Below are 21,161 nucleotides of genomic sequence, written 5' to 3'. Positions count from 1 at the left end.
TAGCCCCAAGTCAGCCTGGATCAAGTACACCTATGATCAAACACAATCTTGTTTTGTTTATTGTGTTGGTTCATTCAGCAAGACAGTAATGACTGATTTTCCTGCAGGTAAAGCACCACATAAAGGCTCCTTGTAATAATGTATGTTGAACTAATGATGTAAATGGAGTTCAGGCAAGTTGTTTAACCCTCAAACATTTCAATTATTCTGTCAAATCAAAAGCATATTTATTCACATTTTTTTTTAGTCCATTATGCACTATCTCATAGCTTTGAGATTTTGCTGATTTGATTAATTTTAAAATGACATTGTAGTGTTGGTGTGAGAGGCCAGATCTGGCCATTTTGAACATAAAACAGGTAGAATATTTGGGCCAGATATCAGTTTGAATGCTAAAGGGTTAAGTAAAAATTATGGTTAACAAAACAAATAAGAAAGTTAAGCTAATAACAGGGTTTAAATATTAAATCATAGTCATGGCTCATGCCAGTGGCACATAAAAAAACAACCATTCGAGCATGGTCGGTACCAGTGCCGCCTGACTGGCCCCATGCCAGTGGCACGTAAAAAGCACCCACTACATTCTTGGAGTGGTTGGTGTTAGGAAGGGCATCCAGCTGTAGAAACCTTGCCAGATCAGATTGGAGCCTGGTGCAGCCTCCTGACTTGCCAGTCCATAGTCAAACCGTCCAACCCATGCCAGCATGGAAAGCATACGTTAAACGATGACGATGATTTTGATAATTTCTCCATACTTGCATGGACTACATAAATATGTTAATGAGGCATTATTTTTATACCCAGCTGCTCTTCCTGTCATTCAAGTCTCTTTTTCTACACATTCTCAAAGATGCAAACCCAGCAGGTGATTTCTTGACAGGAGAAATGACAATATCAATGCTTTTAGCTCAGCAAGATTTGTGTTTGTGTGTGTGTGTGTACATAAGTTTATCTACATGTGTAAGTGTATATATGTATGTATATAAGTGTACGGGTATTGTTTTATCACCCACTTTCCATGCTTGCATGGGTAGGAGGGAATTTGTTAGGGTGGATTTTCCATGCCTAGATATCCTTCCTGTTGCCAACCTTTCCCAAGTAAGGTAACACATCCCCATGGCCAGACATCTTTTTACAGGATATTGGAAATAAAGGACGCTACTTGTATGAAGGTGACACTCGTTTGCAGCTACCACATGATGTCAAGACAAGGAAACAGTAACACACACACACACACAACGGGCTTCTTTCAGTTTTTATCTACCAAATCAACTTTGTCCAAGGCTAGAGTAGAAGACACTTGCCCAAGGTGATCCATGATGGGATTGAACCGTGCTATATGGTTAGGAAACAAACTTCTTACCACAAGCCACACCTAGCTTTAATTGAGGAGGGTGCCTGTGGAAGGGGTAGACCCAGGAAAACATAGAACAAAGTGGTGAGAAAGGATTTTTGGATGCTGGGCCACATTAAGGAAATGACAAGGCACCGGGAGTTGTCGTGATTTACTGTACTTGATAAGACACGTCAAGCTAAGTAAAATTACTGTCTTCCACACGTACAGGTTTCAGGTGCCAATGCCACTTAAAAAGCACTCGTGCCAGTGCTGTGTTGACGCACCCATGCCGGTGGCACATAAAAAGCACCCAGCACACACTGTTAAGTGGTTGGTGTAAAGAAGGGCATCCACTTGCAGAAACCATGCCTCAACAGACAGCTGGAGTTTGGACAGCTCCCTGCTAGCCAGCTCCATGTCAAACCATCCGATCCATGCCAGCATGGAAAGCAGATGTTAAACAATGATGATGATGATATATTATACATGCAGGGGCATGGCTGTGTGGTTAAGAAATCTCAGTTCTTCTGTGCAGCAACTTAGGTAAATGCTTTCTACATCACCATTTGAGTGAAGTGGTGACAATGTTAGCATTCTTTGTTGATGTCATGATTGGTTGCTCTGTACTTTTGAAGGTCTGTGAAATAAAGAAAATCCCTTACCTGAAAACAGCTATGAGTTGGCAACAGGGAGAGCATCTGACCATATAAAAATCCTGCAGCAACTAATTCCCTGTCCAAACCTAGTTTGGAAAATGGGCTTTTACCTTTTCATTACTACATTTGTTGAAATACACTGCTTTTGCTTAAATTAATTTTGAAAATAACTCTGTCCTTATTAAGGTGGTGATTGCAACATAAATTAACATGAAATTTTAATAGATTTTAATTTCGATCACTCTAAAATAGAAAACTTGTATCATAGAACCAAGGGTGGTTTTGAGTGGGTTGGTATCAAAATAGTTAAATTAAGGAATATATATATCTCTCTCTATATATATATATATATGTATATGCTGGCCTCATATACAAGTACATCAGGTGTCAATCTCTGCTGTTCCTATTTCAAGTGCTAAGTTAGGGATGAGGTCACACTTCATAGGCAAGAATAGCCAATATTCAGGCAGAGAGATTCAAAAGCCACCAAACCCAACACACGATATGAATTAGACAGATACTGTCTGATCATGATTTTAGGGTTGGTTTCTTTTTTCTTCTTCTATCTCTCCCTCTTTCAAAATGCCATAAATATTTAATGTGTGTGTGTGGCAGACTGAAGTTTCAGTCACCATGACCAGCAGTGGGAAAAGCTTGTCATATCAAACCTTTTCCAAGAACCTTAAAAGAAATTGCTGGACAAAGGAAGAAAGGTTTTTAGCTAAAGGAAAGTTGTCAAGTTTTATAGATCACTCACAGCTGAAGATGGTGGAGTTACATTAAGTATATTGTTTGTCCGGTTGTCTATAGCGACAGTACAGCTGCGTCTTCCGACAGCTGCCGATGGACAACGAGCTGTCGAGGCTCCTTTATGGAGAGCAATTTGGTCTTGAGTTTGGTCATTATCCATTATACTGCCAGACATCTATGGAAGAAGGAGAAGAAAAAGAGGTGAGAAAGAACACATTGGAACTAGAAAAATTATTATAGTTTTAAGCAAGGAGTTTAATTTTTCATGGGGAGTATGCTTCGTATTTTTAGTTTCCTTGATGAAAAAAAGAAGGTATAAGTTTGGAAATTAAAGAAAAAAGGTTAAGAAAACAAAGCCGTGTTTGGAAAAATAATCTAAAGTTTTGGAAATTAAGTAATTGTTGAAATTTCACAAACTTAACAAAAAAATAATCATAAAATAGCACTGGCATGGTTGTGTGGTTATGAAGAATGATCCTCAACAACAAGGTCCCAGGCTCAATTCTACCCAAGTAGTGCCAGGGATGACCTTGTGAGTAGAATTTGTGAGACAGAAACTAAGCAGAGGCCCAATATATAAATATGAGAGAGAGAGAGAGGGAGAGGGAGAGGGAGAGAGAGAGAGAGAGGGAGAGAGAGAGAGAGAGAGAGAGAGAGAGAGAGAGAGAGAGAGAGAGAGAGAGAGAGAGAGAGAGAGAGAGAGAGAGAGAGAGAGAGAGAGAGAGAGAGAGAAAGAGAGAGAGAAAGAGAGAGAGAGAGAGAGTGTGTGTGTGTCAGAGGCCCAACATATAAGTAAGTATATGTACTTGTGTGTTTTTGTGTGTATATATGTCATCTACTGATTTGATATCAGCAAAAGATATAAACATTGATGAGGAAATGTTTAAAAGAAAAAAAAACAATCCTCTCCAAGTCCCTGGAGATGTTTGTTCTGCATCACTTTAGCAATCCCTTGTCACTAAACTAGTGATTAACCCATTAGAAACTTGTAACCAATAACACCATTGATCACTAACTGTGCTATAAAATACTTAAGCTAGGTACAAGACCAAAAATATTTTTGAGAAAGGAGAGTGTACAGTTGATTATATATTGAACTCCACCATTACTTCACTGGCACATGCTTCATCAATCCCCTCCCAGAAGGATGACAGACAAACAGCTGACCTCAGTAAGGTTCAGACCTAGAACATGGAGAAACCTAAATACCAAACATCTGCTGCTCTAACAATAATACAGGCGACCAAAAGATAGATTTCTGGCAAGAAGGTCATGGATCTTCTCTTTAACCCTTTAGCATTGAAACTGGCCACATCCAGCCTCTCACACCTACCCTACAATTATTATTATCGTCATTTAGTATTCGTTTTCCATGCTGGCATTTTGACTGGAATACCAGGCCTCAGTCTGTTTTGGTTTGGTTTCTACAGCTGGATGCCCTTCTTAATGCCAACCACTACATAGAGTGTAGTGGATGTCTTTTACATATCACCAGCACAGGTACCATTTACGTGTCACCAGCACGGGTACCATTTACGTGTCACCAGCACGGGTACCATTTACTTGTCACCAGCACGGGTACCATTTACTTGTCACCAGCACGGGTACCATTTACTTGTCACCAGCACGGGTACCATTTACTTGTCACCAGCACGGGTACCATTTACTTGTCACCAGCACGGGTACCATTTACTTGTCACCAGCACGGGTACCATTTACTTGTCACCAGCACGGGTACCATTTACTTGTCACCAGCACGGGTGCCTTTTGCATGTCACTGGCACAGGTGCCTTTCACATGTCACAGGCACTAGCCACAACCATGATTTCACTTAGCTTGACGTGTCTTCTCAAGCACAGCAAATCACCAAAAGTCTCAGTCACTTATCACCTCCATATAAACAATAATACCAATAACGCACCATTGAAATCTCAAAACTACAATTAATTCAAACCACTATGAATATATAAGCATTGAATGCTAAAGGGTTTAAAAACCAAATTTACCAATTTCTTGAGGTTCCAATTTCTTAACCGAATTTTCCAGAGAAGACTAACAATCAAACATATTGACTATTGAGATGCCTACACTTTTAGGTTATATTGTAGAAGTGGAGTGGAGTGGAGTGGAGATGGTGCAATTTGGTATCTAATTCAAAGGAAGAATACAATGAAAATACAAAATGCGATGCTAAATTATCAATCAATACAACTATATAGGAGACAACAAAAATAAATCATTAATTAATGAATATTAATAAGGTAGAGAGCAATGGGTAAGCAGAATCGTTTATCAAGTTGGTATTTGTTTCTGCTCTCTATTGTCTTATGTCCATGTGTGTGTGTTTGTGGCATTTATTTCACTTTCTTTTTTCTTTTTCTTTTTTAAACCCATTCTAGCAGGGGTTAGGGAATACATAGTGTTCATATTGTTTTTCAGGTAGATGACTTTACTGTCTTGAACTTGTTTTCCAAATAAGGGAATTTTCATTTCACTCATCTTTGAAAGCACAGGGTTCTATGGTGATTTACTTACAGGGCATTGCCAGACAATACTGAACGTAACTCAAGTTATTATTCACACAAACACAGAATGTAAGCCTTCACACACCTCTACACATGCCAAAGCCATGAGGTTGTGAAGCAAATTTCTTATCCACAAAGACTCGTGATAATAAAGAGTGATAAAACAGAAACCATCATACAGAAACACTACTGTCGCAATCAAACTTGTTGTATGTATTAAAGTGAAAGTTCCAGGAGCATTGAATCACTGATATTCAATGATACTCCTCTAACTCAATACGCTCTCTCTCTCTCTCTCTAACAATCTATCCAAAAGAAGACTAGAAATTACAGAACAGGATTTAACTTTAGTATTCAGATTACTCTGTCAAATGCAATGCTTTTTATTATTCACATTGTTTTGAATTAATCCTTTGAGATTTCAATGATGTGGTTGTTTATTTTCAGAATAACATTGTAGGGTAGATATGAGATGCCAGTTTGAACATAAAACAAGTAGAATATTAGGGTCATATCGGATCCCAATATTTAATGCTTTTAAATGCTAAAGGGTTAAGGAATAACTTAATCTTATACAAGAAAGATGAGGAGGCAACTAGCCATACCATACAATAATTCACCATAATTTAATACCAGATGAAGCTTTAAAAAAAAATAGTAAGTTGACTGGAATTAGAACAGAAATTTAGAATTTTTCCCAGACAAATAGATGTAATTAATCCCTGTCTGGCAAGGGATTTGATCTGAGATTGAAACTATATGTGGAAGATACATATTAGCCATTCAAAAATACAGAAAAACTGTTAACCTCATTTAGACATTCATTATTTGGTGCAAGGAAAATTTTGAAACCAAATAATTAATGTAACCAAACTGCAGTTTTTGGGTCTTATTCACGCCAGTCACCAATTTGATAATTTTCTCAGACCCCATAAAATCTAGGCTTTTTGAAGCAATCTTTCCTCACCCCATCATAACTACATTGCTGATAGTACGATAGTTTTCTTGAGAGCTAAAAGAGTTACCCATTGCTCCATCTCCCCTAGTAGATTACTGCTGTTTGATCAGGGGTTGCTATTTGTCTGGCAGGAACCTGTTTATCTTACAACTAACCATCATATCTGGTGGCCATCGCTATCCGTCACCTGCAACTCATTCTCTGACTGCCCATGCTTGAGGATTGTGTCCCCACAACCCACCCAGGAATAAGTAGGCAAAAGAAGAGGAGATGAGATGGGAATAATATGTGTTAAGTTAACAGTTTTTGTGTAATTTTGAATAGTCATGTCCTCTAAGCTGTAAATCTAATCAATTCCTGAATTTATCAGTGATTCTAAGACTGCATCCAGAAATATATGTAGAAGAGTGATGACTATGTTGAGGTGTTGAAGGGTAAGATAAGTGAAACAGTGATGCAGAGGCAGTAGCAGAAGGCAGAAAGGTAAGAAAACACAAAGAGTTGAGAGTTGATGAAAAGTATCTGTGATAAAGGTACGCCATGGAAGACTTGAAGAGCTGATGGTGAAAGACAGTTGCTGTGTACCAAAAAAAGGCAGATATAGAAAGAAGCTCGGCAGACGAAGTTGAGGATGTTACACCTAACAGAAGAAACAATGCAAGCAATACACATAGAGACATGCATTACAGATTCTATTAACAAACATTTACAGATTAAACAGTTTTAAATCTGTGTGTGTACGCATGTGCATGTATAATGTTTAGAGGTTGGTGAATACTTTACTTACCATTTGCTTTTGGTATTCCGTGAAGAGCTTGTTGTCCTCTTCAGCCTCCAGTTTTTTGATTGAAGGTTTACTGATGCGAGGTGAACGCTTTAGTTTCACCTCGTTTTTTGATGGAGTCTGTTCATCAGATTCACTTTTCTTCAGTGCAGGTCTGCTGGGGTGAGAGGTAGGTTTCTTCACGGTACTCCCTTTTTTAAAATTAATTATATCTACATTGATGGGTTCTAATTTCACTTCCGGTTCTTCTAGGGAGAAAAGAAATAATTTGTATTGATTATTTAGCAAAAACCAAGGCCTCCTCTCTCTTACTCTCAAAACACAAAGATGCACATAAAACAAAGCAATTCCCATGCTAACTACTAAATGCAAATCAATAGATGTCCTTTTGCTAAGCTATATATACCTGGAAGCACAAATAAATGATATCCTAGCCAACAAGGGATTCTCAATGTGTTTATGCAAAATATTCTACCTGTCAGATCTAGCCTCTCACACCCACCATACAAAGTCATTCTAAAAAGAAACAATCACATCATTTAAGCTATGAGATAATGCATGATTAAGTAAAAACAATATGAATGAATAAGCAACACATTTGACAGCATAATCTGAATGCTAATGGGTTAAAGAAATAATGAATAATGTAGTCTTAGATAATCTGAGTGGTCATGTCTGGACTACTTCTGTTCATCTGAACCAATCTAGAGTTAATAATGGATGATGCAACATTACAGATGAGAGAGATGTAAGTTGACTGTATCAAATGTCTACATATTATTAATTGTTGTATCTGATTGAGCCCCACCCCACTCCTTCAGAAGAGGACAAACTAACAGTGACCTAAACAGGATTTGAAATCAGAGTATAATCTGCCAAAAAACACTTGTAGTAAATATTTTCATTTTACAGACAGATGATACGATTCTTACATCAAGTGAACATGATGGCATCTACTTTCAGTTGAAAAAGTAGATTCCGAAACATTTAAAAACCATTACCATTTCCAGAACTCTTTTTTTTTTTTACCAATTCCAGTAACCTTTATAACTGCAATAAGAAGGAACCCAACTAAGTCCTTGTCCTTTCCTATTTTTGTTTTATTTAAATAAAAATGAGATATTCCCCAAGATAAGACATTGACAGAATAGATGAAAATAGAAACTGTCTGCTGTACCAGTCATCCAGATGGAAATGTATAGTAGTTAAATAGCCAAAATATCAATGAGATTTAGTACCTGATAGTTTGCCCTCAGACTAGAGACATTGTTGAAATATTTGCATCACAATGGTACTGCTAAAGGTACTGAAAAAACAGTCAGTATTAGTGGTAAACAAATACAGCCCATCCAATAGACCTCCACTAGTCTTATTTCATTCACAGTGGACTTAGTTCAACCCAAGACTATAGTATTAATCCTTTTGATACCAGCCTGCCTAAGACCGCCCCAGGTTCTATGACATAAACTTACTGTTTTAAAGTTGTCTAAATTATAATCTTCCATCAAAATTTTATATTAAATTGTTCCAAGCCCCAGCTTAATAATAACAAAGTTTTATTTTACTAAATTCTGCATTATTTCAAAAATGTACTCAAACAAAAGCAACTTATGTTAACTGAGATATGGTAACAACAGGGTTAAACACTTGTCCACGGTGTCATATAGTCAAAGCAAACTTCTAGGCCACCCAGCTATGATAATTATTATAAATTATATTTGGGTACAATTCAAAGATTCCTCAAATGATTGTAATTATAATCCTAAATCTTATGAGCTTAAACACACACATTCATTTAACTTTAAGTAGCTTTGTTTCTACCTTAAAGACTTAATGCCGGTTTTAATACATTTATATAATTTCAAACATTTAAAATATAAGATTTCTCTTTCGGGTAAACAATGTTTTTCAAAAAAAAAAAAAAAAAAAAAAAAAAAAAAAAGGAAAAGAAATTTGCACTAAGCATTTAAAAGCCAATGTCTCTTCTTGCCAGTCAGTTTTCAAAGCAGTGTCTACTTAGTAAAAGGGAACCAGTCCCAGCCTTCACTCCCCATGAATGAAAATAATAATTAGAGATAAAGAGAGGGAACCCTTCCACCCTCTTCCCACCTCCACATTGGTCAATAAATAAGTCTGTTATTAGCTGATCTATATTGATCAGTTGATCGATTGATTTATTGGAGAATAAACAACATCTTACTCTATATATTACATTCAATGAAGTTCAGACGTCTATTTTCTTCTACATCAGGCAGTTTTAGCTTTACAAATCAGTCGTTAAATATAGTATCTAGATCTAGATATTAATCTGCAGTAGCAAACAGAATGTTGAGCGGGTGAGGTCAGTGTGTTAGCTCAAAAAGTCTTGCTTAATTCTTTTGATATCAATCCTGCTGAAATATTTCTAGCACTCACTGCTACAAAACTGGTTATTTTAAAAGTGTTCTTAAAAAACTTCTGTGAATTTTTTTTGTTTATGTTCCAAACATCAGCTGAATAATGGAAAAGTTACTTTACTAAATCTCTCCAAATTCTTGATAAATTTCCACAAATTTATTCAAGTAGATAAGCTGTGTGTATCTCAATAGAAATACAGCCACAGAAAGGTTCACATTCATTGAACGAAACACAATGCACTCTGGTGAACTGTGTGCTCCTTTTGTCTCTTTTATTATCACTACACAAAAGGTGCAAGAGTGGTTGTGTGGTAAGAAGTTTGCTTACCAACCACATGGGTTCAGGTTTTCAGGAATGTGACACTTGGGGTAAACGTCTTCTACTCTGGCCCCCAGACTGACCAAAGCCTTGCGACTGGATATGGTATATGGAAACTAAAACAAACCTGCCGTGCACGCATATGCGCATGAGTGTGTCATTGTCTCAGTATTTCATAAGTGTAAATAATTGTCACTGCCATACAAGCAATCATTCATTTCCAATGTTCCACCAAAACATGTCTAGCCACGAGGAAAAAATTACCTTGCTAAGAAACTACATGGGGAGAGGTGGCAAGAAGAGAATCTGGCCTTAGTAAATCTGTCTCAACAAACTCCATCTGACCCAAGGAAAAACGGACATTTTAGTGATGGTGATGATGAATGTATGAATTATATGTAAATTTACTTAGGATTTCTAGTCACATTTAGTGATTTCCTTCGTCTTATAAAATTTGCTGTGGACCACCAAAGACTTTGGGATGGACTACTGGTGGTTCACCTGGGCCACAATGTAAATCACTACAGCAAACTCCCCTCCCCAATATTCTACTCTTGCTCAGATGCCTGCTTTTATTATATTCTACAGAATGACAAGTTATTGACAAGCTAACAAGAGAGGTTCTATTTGGTTGCTTAATCTGTTAGAAATAGCAGCTAAATCTCCCTCAAATCACATCCTACTATCTTAAGAAAAGCATACAGTGGATAATAGAGCCGATAGTAAAATACTTTGTAAGGAGGTGGGGAAACAACACATCATGCCTTTGATTATAGTGTCTGGCCCACTGAGCCACTGACTTGGAGTTACGCTACAATGACAACAACAACAACAACCATATTTGACCCACATATAAGAGAGAACATGTATATTTGAATACATACTGAGGAAGTAACATCTGTGTGTTTAACTGTAGGAAGGGGCCGTATATATAATTAATCAACACATATGGAACGATGGTGATTTGATTGCTTCTAATTATAGGTCTGTTCAATTCAGTCACCAACATAAGGTTAAACAACAGCAAACACCATATTGAAGGCATGCATAAGTCACATATAGATACACTTAAAGCAAATTATTGCACTGGGATATTATATTTATAAGCTATCATCACTTGATAACTGACATGCCGGCACCATTTGTCAGCTTGTATAAAAGACAAAGAGTGCATTTAGGAGACAACCAAACTCAACAGAGACGGTGATAGTAATGGTGGTGAAGAGGAGGCGATGTTAGAATGATGTAGTTGAGTTAATGTACCTTATATTGATGTAGAGGACATTATTTTGCTGGTGGATAAGACTATGAAAAGGGTTAGAAATCTCTCCTCCCTCCATTTCATTTTACTTAGTGATGTTCTACTGTATTAGCAGTCTTCTTTTGGATATGTTCCAGGAATGTTGACTCTTTTACCATATTCTTAGTAGTTGTTGATTTTTAAAAAAGTGGACTTTTAAAAATTGCATTTTTAGTATTGTAGTGACTTCACTAGTGAAATCTTCAGAAAAATGGTATTGTGAGCTAGATTTTTTTGTTTTATAGGATGTGTACAAGATATCGTAATGCATGGTAAAAGTATAAACCATTGACCTGTATTATTTCTTATAACTTGCAGTGTTTTGGTTTTTAAAAAAATTAAGACAGTATACACACACACACACACACACACTTCTATGTACATATACACACATACAAAAATGCATTCTCATCTGTTTTGATATCACTCTATCCATGATAGAAGAGATTAGATGACACGTTGAGAGAAGTTTTTTACCACAGGATGCTATTCCTGTTGCCAACCCTTATTTTTCAAGTAAGGAATCTTTTATTCCAAAGGAATTTATAGAGCACAACAGAGCTAGCAGATGATATGCCAGCAGGGGTTGTCATCAAACATCACTGGTTGCAGCACAGCTACAAACAATGACATTCCATGGCTCAGCACAAACTGTAAACATCCACACAGATATTATTCTGTGATTTCATGTTGTGAAGTTAAAGGTCATGAGTTGAAAATTGAAAAGGTTATTGCTGAATGCCAGGTTGTCTACAATGAAGACACCTACCTATGTCAAAAATCTTTCCAACCATAATTAAATCATAGTTCATAATCCAGAAAGTTCCTTTTTTAAAATGGTAGTGTGTGGTTTGTGGAATATCTGACAGCTATTTCTAACAAACTGAGTGGAATTTGTTACAAAGACTCAAAATGTTTATGCTAAAATGACAGCTTTATGATTACGGTACCTATCTATGACACCTACTGGATGTGTATTCTACGTAAGTTCACATCTCAAGTTAAACAGTTAATTTTACTTGTCCCTCAATATAATTTTCCTCTTCTCAAGAACAAGTGCTAGGCCTTCTCTGCAACAGTTGCAGTTAATAGACAGGAATGGACTGTTTTATACAGATGCTGGGGTTAAAGTACTGTGAATCAGAGTGGATTGCCAAAAAGATAAGCTTTGCCTTGACAGGAGGGGCTATGTTACATGTGAAAGTACACAACCTAGTGGTCAGTGTTCAACTCTCAAAAAGTTGCAGGTTTGACTCCTGAACTGAGCAATGTGCTGTGTCTTTTTATGAAAGGTGCTTCATTTTAAGTTGCTTCAGTTGAATGGATACCAGTCGAGTTCTCTTTCCTTCCAATTGTCCCACCATCAACGTTTGACAGGATAAGCTAACTTATTTACTGCAAGGCGAAATTACAGAAATTATGCTGTTGTTTCTTTCTTTGCTGGAAACTCGCCGTGCAGCAGTAGCTGATGGTTCGCAGACCACTACTTTGAGTAGTAATAGCCTATGGGACTCAAATCCACAGTTGTAGACATGACAGGCATTTTACCTTTTACAACAGTACCACTGTACAATAGTAGAATATCTGTCATTTCTACAGGTGTGGATTTGAGTTCCATAGGCAACGTTCACCATTTACTATTCAGAAGGGTTTTTCAACACAATATTTACATGCTATTATTATATTATATTTGTGTGTTTCGAGATATTCCAAAACAGAATACACACACACAAATTCTGTTCTAAGTTCTCGCAAGCAGCAAGACTTAACCCTTTATCGTTCAGATTACTCTGTCAAATATGCTTATTTCATTCACCTTTTTTAAATCAATCCTGTATTGTCTTGTAGCTTAGAGATTTTTGAAGATGTCATTTATTTTTAGAATGACATTGCAGGGCAGGTGTGAGATGCTGGATCTAGTTGGTTTGAACACAAAACAAGTAAAATATTTGGGCTGGATATGGCCAGTTTAAATGCTAAAGGACTAAAGTACTATGGTAACCAGCCACACAAATATAACAATATACATAATTCTAGTTGTAGAAATCCATGGGCACTGCCTCCCCTCCTAACACATACATAAATTCAGTAATCTACACAAAAGAAACACGATTTTTTCAAATGTCATTTTATATGATAAATTCTGAAAATTTATTTTAAGTGTAAATATTCCAAGACATGCAGGTTTATGGCTGAGACCCATATTGCAGGTAACCTTTTGACTTCCCCTGAAATGAAATGCCAAAACATAGCTGTGTTGAATGCCATGGGTGGCAGTCACAAACAATTGTCGTGAAAACCGAAATGCACATGCATCTCGTGGAGGTTATGGGTATAAAAATCAAACTGAACCGCATTCTCACCATTCATAATTTGAATGCATCAGGTATGACCTGATTGTCAGTAGCGCAGAGAGAACAAGCTATCAGCTGATTACGTTGCCATCGTCCTGCTCGAGGGCCTGTCTTCACTGCCCGCCACTGTCAGGCATAGCTACAGTGGGTTACACAGCACCGACATTAGTAGCATCAACAATGGAAGTTGATAGTCTTCTCTGACAAGAGCCAGTACTATTTCCACCTCAAAGTGAGGGTGTGGCATAGGAGGGGTGAACACTACAGAGATGCATGTGTCGTGGAGAGAGACGCATGGGGTGGCCAAAGCATCATGGCTTGGGGTGCTACAGGCCTGAATCAGAGAATTGAGCCCCATGTGTTCCAAAATGTTGGTACAGGCAGAGGGAATGGCATCACAGCACAGCACTACATTGACCAGATCTTAAGACCTCACATCGTGCCCTTCTTTGTGTGTCACCATAGCCACATGTTCCAGCAGGACAATGCTCCCTCCAACATGGCCAGGGTCACCATGGACTTCCTGCATCAGCACTACATCAGAACCATGCCATGGCTGGCTCTCAGCCTGGATCTGAACCCAATTGAACACATGTGGAATGAAATCCAGAGACGGCTGAACCAGGTGGTCCCAAGGCTGACAACTTGTGTGGAACTGGAGGCAGCTTTCCTCATAGTGTGAGCACAGGTGCCAATGGCTTTTGTGAACCGCCTCATGCACTCCATGTACTGGTGGTTTATGGCTGTTTTGAACAACCAGGGAGGGCATACACAGTATTGAACATGTCACGCCCTACAATCTCAATGTGCTGAATCCACCCACTACCAGAACACACGACAACAACCCATACATAGACTGTGGTCAAAGTGCATCCAAGAAATTGACTTTATCAGATTTATCAAAATTTATCTCTGACAAAATGAAATTAAAACATATTTCCCAGTCACACATCTTGCGTTTCTTTTGCAGTTCGGTGTATATGAAATTTTCAGTTGTGGAAATGCATTGCTAATTGAGAGACATGCTGTCCAAAAATTAAGACATAAGAAGAGCTTCCACCCAACCTGCTGTAATGGCACCAATACACTGCCAAAACCAGGTTTAGAAATGAAAGATCAATCAAAATGTTTCATAGTTCAAAGCTCTCTAAAGCTTTCATTGTCATGGTTAACCCTAATGGCTCATAGAAAACAAGTAACTGCTATATGGCTACACAGTGTGCTAGAAATAGCAACCTAACTTCTTTGGATCACACCCGAACATCTTAAAAACCAAAAATGCACATATTAAATAATGTAGTCCAAGATGTGTTACATCCAATGATAAAGAATAGAGATGGTCACAGTTGGAACAGATTTGATCATGCACATGACTGAGATATAGTTCTAAATAGCAACTAATGCTGGTTAGTTTCTTCTTCAAGATAGCCTCTTGGAGGTTATCCAAAGGCACAACAGAGAGAATAACTATAATTTGAATTCTCAACACCAACTAAAGTACCATGATGGACTGAACTGACAGTTACGTTTGAGCACTGGATAAAACGCCGTGGCAATATTTAGTTACAATTCTTCCACTGAGAGTTCAAATCCCATCAAGGTCAACTTTGCCTTTCATCTTTCCAGGAATCAATATAATTATTATTATTATTATTATTATTATTATTACTTTTAAGATGGCAAGCTGGCAGAAACATTAACACGCCAGACAAAATGCTTAGCATCATTTCATCCATCTTTATGTTCTGGGTTCAAATACCACTGAGGTTAGCTTTGCCTTTCATTGTTTCGAGGTCAATGAAATCGACTGGCTCACTCCTGCAAAAATTTTAGGCTTCATGGCTATAATCTTTTATACTCTTTTACTTGTTTCAGTCATTTGACTGCGGCCATACTGGAGCACCACCTTTAAAGTAGAAAAATTATTACTATAGTAGCAAAATTATTACTATCATTGTGAATTTGGCTAACAAGTAGTTTATCATAATGTTACATTTAATATTGGTTTCATATTTTGGCACAAGGCCTGCAAGTTCAAGAGAGAGAGAGTTTAAGTCAATTGCATCAACCCCAGTGCACAACTGGTACTTATTTTATTGACACCTTAAAAATGAATGGCAAAGTTGACTTTGGCGGAATTTGAACTCAGACAAAATGTCACAAAGCGTTTTGTCCGGTGTACTTAATGATTCTGCCAGCTCACCACCCTTGTTACGTTTAATATTAAAGCAGCATGCTGGCAGAATCATTAGAACACCAGACAAAATGCTTAGCAGCAAATCACCTGTCTTTATGTTCTGAGTTCAAATGCTACCAGGGACAACTTCACCTTTCATCCTTTCAAGGCCAATAAAATAAGTACCAGTTGAACACTGGGGTTGATGTAATTGAATTACTCCTCACCTCAAAACAGCTTGCCTTGTGCCAAAATTACTACTACTACTACTACTAAGCTAATTGTCATGATCAAACGTTTTCTACCCTTTTTACACTTTCCCACCATCTCACAAAAAAAAAAAAAAAAAAAACATCAAGAGTGGACTGGAAATCAGTATTATTCAAGAAGGAAGTTATATAGCAGAAACAGGGAGGAGGAAGAGGAAGAGTTAAAAGTGAACCCTTTTACAACATTCCTACAATGCAAACATTCCAAATCAGCCTAAATTAAGGAAGGTGAAAGGTTAGAACATGTCACCAGTCAGACTGATTTTTATATTTGCTTCCATTTTGCTTCATACTTTAACCAAGAGGGACTACATTAACATCGGTCTCCTCATTATGTTTTGACAAACATTCTGTCCCTTAAATCTCTGCAAAGGAAGAGGAGGTTAAAGTGTTAGAATCATACATAAATTCCCTAAAAGTTAAAAGGATTACAGTATAGGATCACCATTAAAGAGACAATAAGGAGTTTGCCTGAGAAAAGTTTGCAGCAATACAGACTACATACACACACACACACCACAAGCTTTTATCAGTTTCTGTCTACTGTATCCACTTTCAAGATGTTGACTGGCCCAGAGCTGTAGCAAAAGATACTTGTACAAGGTAGCACGGACAGGGACTGAACCCAAAACCACATGGTTAGGAACCAAGCTTCTCAGCCATACAGCAACGCGTATGGTGAATATATGCAAAAGTTAGCTATAATGGCATAATCATGGGTTATAAATGAAATGCTACATGAAAACATGCAGTTTACTGGCTGTAACATGTAACTATAGCTGAGTAAGACCATCTGTGTTACATGCGAGTAGTAAGGTCATATCTGAAGATAACGAGCCTCACAGACGAACTGAGATAAGAGCAATGGTATGCTGTACAACACAGATTTACCCAACATGTTGACAAGGTAATGGTAAAACAGATTTTTAAAACAGTAGCAAGGATGAATATATATTACTAGTTCATTGTCCACTTTTTCAGGCTTTCATGAATCGGAATTTGCTGAAACATTTTCTATAGCCAGATGCCTTTCCTGTCATCAACACTCACCTGTTCTCAAGCAAGGTAATGTTTCATTAAGCCAGACAAGTTTTCACTGAAGACTGGAAATGAAAGGCACCGTTTGTATGACAGTGAAACTCGTTTACAACTATCATGAGATGTCAAAATAGGAAGACACTAATATGCACACACACACACACACACACGTACAAATAATGTTACACTTATGTGTGCATATAACAGGTTTCTTTCATTTTATGTCTACCAAATTCACTCACAAGGCATTTGGTCAACCCAGCACCAGAGTAGAAAGCACTTGCCAAAGGTCCTATGCAATGAGGACTGAGCCCAAAATCATGTTGTTGGGAAGCAAATCTCTCAACCACACAACCATGCCCTATGCCTTTTTATCCAGAGTCATTAAGTCCAACAAAATATGTATTATGTTTCACCTGAGGGCTGTTGGTCTCTGAAGAGCTTCTGGGTAAAATAAAATGTATAAAGTTTTTGTTAGATTCACCTTTATTGATTAACCATACTGACATTCAACCTTCTGGCTTTGGGTTCCTTATTCTAAGTGAGCTGACCATGTTCCTATGAACTGGTGATCCCCAAGGAATACAAAAAGCCAGTTATCACTTGTGAATGGGTATGGCTTAGTTACACTTATACTTTTGCTAACTATTTCAAGTGCAAACAAATATAGACAGCTTCTCAACTCCTTGACCTAGCAGTGCATTTAAGGAGGGAGAGAGGGCTGCACCAGCACTCAGTCGGTATTCATTTTCAGCTTAGTAGGCGAAAGCAACATGGAATCAAGTGTCTTGCTCAAGGACACAATGCACTGCCGAGTCCAGGTCTTGAACTCAGGACATGATTGCAAGCCAAATACTCTAACCGCTAGGCAACAAGCCTACACGCATACGCATGCACGCACAATGTCCACCAAAATGGATAAATCAAGAGCTGCTAAAACAACTGGAGATGTGACCATAGCTACAAGTTGAAGGACAAAATAGATACAGAAGCTGCATTCTAGTAGCTCTCCTGCCCCCACTTAAAGTTCCAACAGATGTAATATTTAGTTTCCAGCCAGTGTTGTAGAAACCCCTAATCTATGGAAAACTTAGCACAATCTTTCTAGGGACATCATTTCACTACAACTGGTTATCAGAGGTGCCTTTACCATCAACCAGCTGGAATAACAACCAAATCTTCTTCAAATCAGACTCTACTACCTCTAATCCATTTGTTACTATATTTTTTTGGAAGACACGGTCTTTGTTTCAATTTTGAAATCAATGAAGAATTTAACAAAATAACTTATTAAGTTGATGTCTGGAACATAAATATGAAAACTTTTAATAAAAGATTTTAATTTAGATCACTTTAAAACAGGAAGTTTACGTCATAGAACTAGGGGTGGTCTCAAACACCCCTAGTTGGTATCAAAAGGGTTAATGAAGAATTCATTGAGTAATATAGTCACTGTACAGAAAGATGGAGATGGTCAAAGCCAGAGTACTCTTTTTAATGGCTTTCCTTGGTCAGAGCTAACCTAGGGCTAAATAACAAAAGGCTCTAGGTTCTGGGCTGCAGCTCAACTATAAGTCCTGCCTTTTGCCTTCCTTAAGAAAAATATGCAGTTACAGGCAGGAAAGAATACCATACAGCTGTAAAGTGTTTCACTGTCATGCAGTTCTGAATTCAAAGGAACCATGTGAAGATATAGTTCAATATTGTAGGCAGTTAAGGCAGCGAGCTAGCAGAAACATTAGCACGCCGGGTGAAATGCCTAGCCAGATTTCATCTGTCTTTACATTCTGAGTTCAAATTCCACTGAGATTGGCTTTGCCTTTCATCCTTTCAGGGGTCAATAAACTAAGTACCAATTGCATACTGGCAGTCAATCTAATTGACCAGCTCCCTCCAAAAAAATTTTAGGCCTTGTGCCTAGAGGAGGAAAGAATATATTTAAAGGCAGTGAGCTGGCAGAAACATTAACACGCCAGGCGAAATGCTTAGCCAGATTTTGTGTCTTTACGTTCTGAGTTCAAATTCTGCCAAAGTTGACTTTGCCTTTCATCCTTTCGGGGTCAATTAATTAAGTACCAGTTGCATACTCCCTCCCCACAAATTTCAAGCCTTGTGACTATGGTAGAAAAGAATATTGTAGGCAGTTGTACAGAAAAGGTACAATTGCCTGGTCGACATGCAGAGTTGAGCCAAGTTCTTTTCATATGTAAAATACCATACAAGAGGTAGGTTTTAACAGTTTCATAGAAGGGCGTCAATATTCTGGTTAGTCCTTTGAGTCAGTGAAGGCATGTGGCTCAGTGGTTAGAGCGTCAAGCTTACAATCACGAAGTTGTGAGTTTGATTCCCGGACCAGTCTGCGTGTTGCGTTCTTGAGCAAGACACTTTATTTCACATTGCTCCATTTCACTCAGCTGTAGAAACGAGTTGCGATATCACTGGTGCCAACCTGTATTGGCCTTTCCATTTCCCTTGGATAACATCAATGGCATGGAGAGTGGAGGCTGGTATGCATGGGTGACTGCTGGTCTTCCATAAAAAACCTTGCCCAGACTTGTGCCTTGGAGGGTAACTTTCTAGGTGCAATCCCATGGTTATTCATGACCCAAGGGGATCTCCTCCTCCTCTGGGACAATTTCCTTAATTTTAAAACTTTTAACCTTTTAGAATTTAAACCGATCTAAATATCTGACCTGTTTTGTGTTCAAACTGACCAAACCTGGCCTCTCAAACTTCACTTACAATGCCATTCTAAAAATAAACAATCAAATCATTTAAATCTCAAAGCTATAAGATAAATACAGAATTAATTCAAAGTAATGTGAATAAAAAAAGCATTGCATTTGACAGAATAATCCGAATGCTAAAGGGTTAAAACCTATCACTTATCACTAGCATAGTTTTGGATTAACACTGGTTCCAATAAGTCAAATCAGTGCACATCAGAAATCTTGTTATTTCAATGAATGAAAAAGCAGCTCATGAATCCAAACACTAAACAATATGACCTATTTCCCTTTTACTTTGTCTGTACAGGACAAACCAAATGGAAGCTTTTCTGTTTCATTTTTATTTTCTTTCAAATTGATGCATTTGCTTGTCACAATAAATTCTAATGAAATGAACAATGTTGAAAGTATTTGCAGCTGAAACAGAGTAAGCTACCTAGCACTGGTTATAGGTTTTTCTCAAGAACTGTACACATTCATTTGGACAACTTCTATCCCTCTTCTTACTCTAAGGAAATTTACATAATAGAACTGTACATGTACCATATAGATTAAACCTTTTCCCACATACCTATGCACACAAAGTTTGCTGACACCTCATAATTTTTCCTTTCTTTTTTTAAATAAAATTCTAATATCAAACATTGATACCTTTGAATTTGTTGTTAGGGAAGTATTAAGACTGATCCTTCTGGTGATGCAAAGCACTCATGGCAGCACCATGTAAAAGCACCCATGCAGTACCACGTAGCGCCATATAAAAGCATCCAGCACACTGTAAAGTGGTTGGCATTAAGAAAGGCATCCAGCCATAAAAACCATGCCAAATCAGACTGGAGTCTGATGCAGCTCCCTCCCTAACTTGCCAGCTCTGATCAAACTGTCCAACCTATGCCAGCATGGACAACAGACATTAAACGATGATGATGATGGAAAATTGTCCTTATTCAACCAATAAAGATTTACTTTCTACTTCAATCTGGTCCACAAAGTGAAACAAGTTTTGACAACCCCCCCCCCTCCCCCACCCGGCTTAACAGATTAACTAACTGTTTATTTAAAGTATACATACCACTTTGTTTTCAGAATTCAGTAGTGGTTGGCATTTGGAAAGTGCTATTTTCTAAAATAACAAGTATTGACTAAAAATAAGACAATGGTACTCACCTCACAAAGTTTTTATCGTCTATTACATAAAGACAATCTTGTTTACCTTACAAGACCACGACTACGATGAAAGGAAGATATGAAAAGGCAAGAACTAGGGCCAGAAATATTACAAACGAACTGAAAGACCTAATTCTTCAGTGTCATGACATCAGCATCATTTAACATTCACTTCTTCATGCTAGTATGGATCAGACAGAATTTACTGTGGCAAATCTTTCTACAGTCAGATGCCCTTTTTGTTGCCAGCCCTCACTTGTTTCCAAGCAGGGTAATATTTCCTCCATAGCCAGACATGTTTTTTCACAAACAACTAGAAACAAACAACATTGCTTGTACGATGGTGATGCTCATTTACAACCATATCAACACAAGGGTACATGAGGCACATCAACACATACATT

The 21,161-nt window shown here is 37.8% G+C and overlaps 1 protein-coding gene across 1 annotated transcript in view; it reads right to left on the bottom strand.

Moving 5' to 3' along the window:
- LOC106876973 (histone-lysine N-methyltransferase NSD2) overlaps nucleotides 1–21,161 on the bottom strand; it is an 84,200-nt gene that overhangs the window by 9,926 nt on the left and 53,113 nt on the right. The window contains exons 4-5 of the mRNA XM_052974264.1: nucleotides 7,013–7,257; nucleotides 2,750–2,917 (exon numbers count right to left, since the gene is read on the bottom strand). Of these exons, the coding sequence (XP_052830224.1) occupies nucleotides 2,750–2,917; nucleotides 7,013–7,257 (413 nt within the window). The remainder of the gene's footprint in view (nucleotides 1–2,749; nucleotides 2,918–7,012; nucleotides 7,258–21,161) is intronic.

The sequence above is a fragment of the Octopus bimaculoides genome, chromosome 18 (genome assembly GCF_001194135.2).
Source record: "Octopus bimaculoides isolate UCB-OBI-ISO-001 chromosome 18, ASM119413v2, whole genome shotgun sequence".
NCBI lineage: Eukaryota > Metazoa > Mollusca > Cephalopoda > Octopoda > Octopodidae > Octopus > Octopus bimaculoides.
The sequence above is the reverse complement of the archived record's forward strand: the minus strand, read 5'-3'. Positions and strand labels throughout refer to the sequence as shown.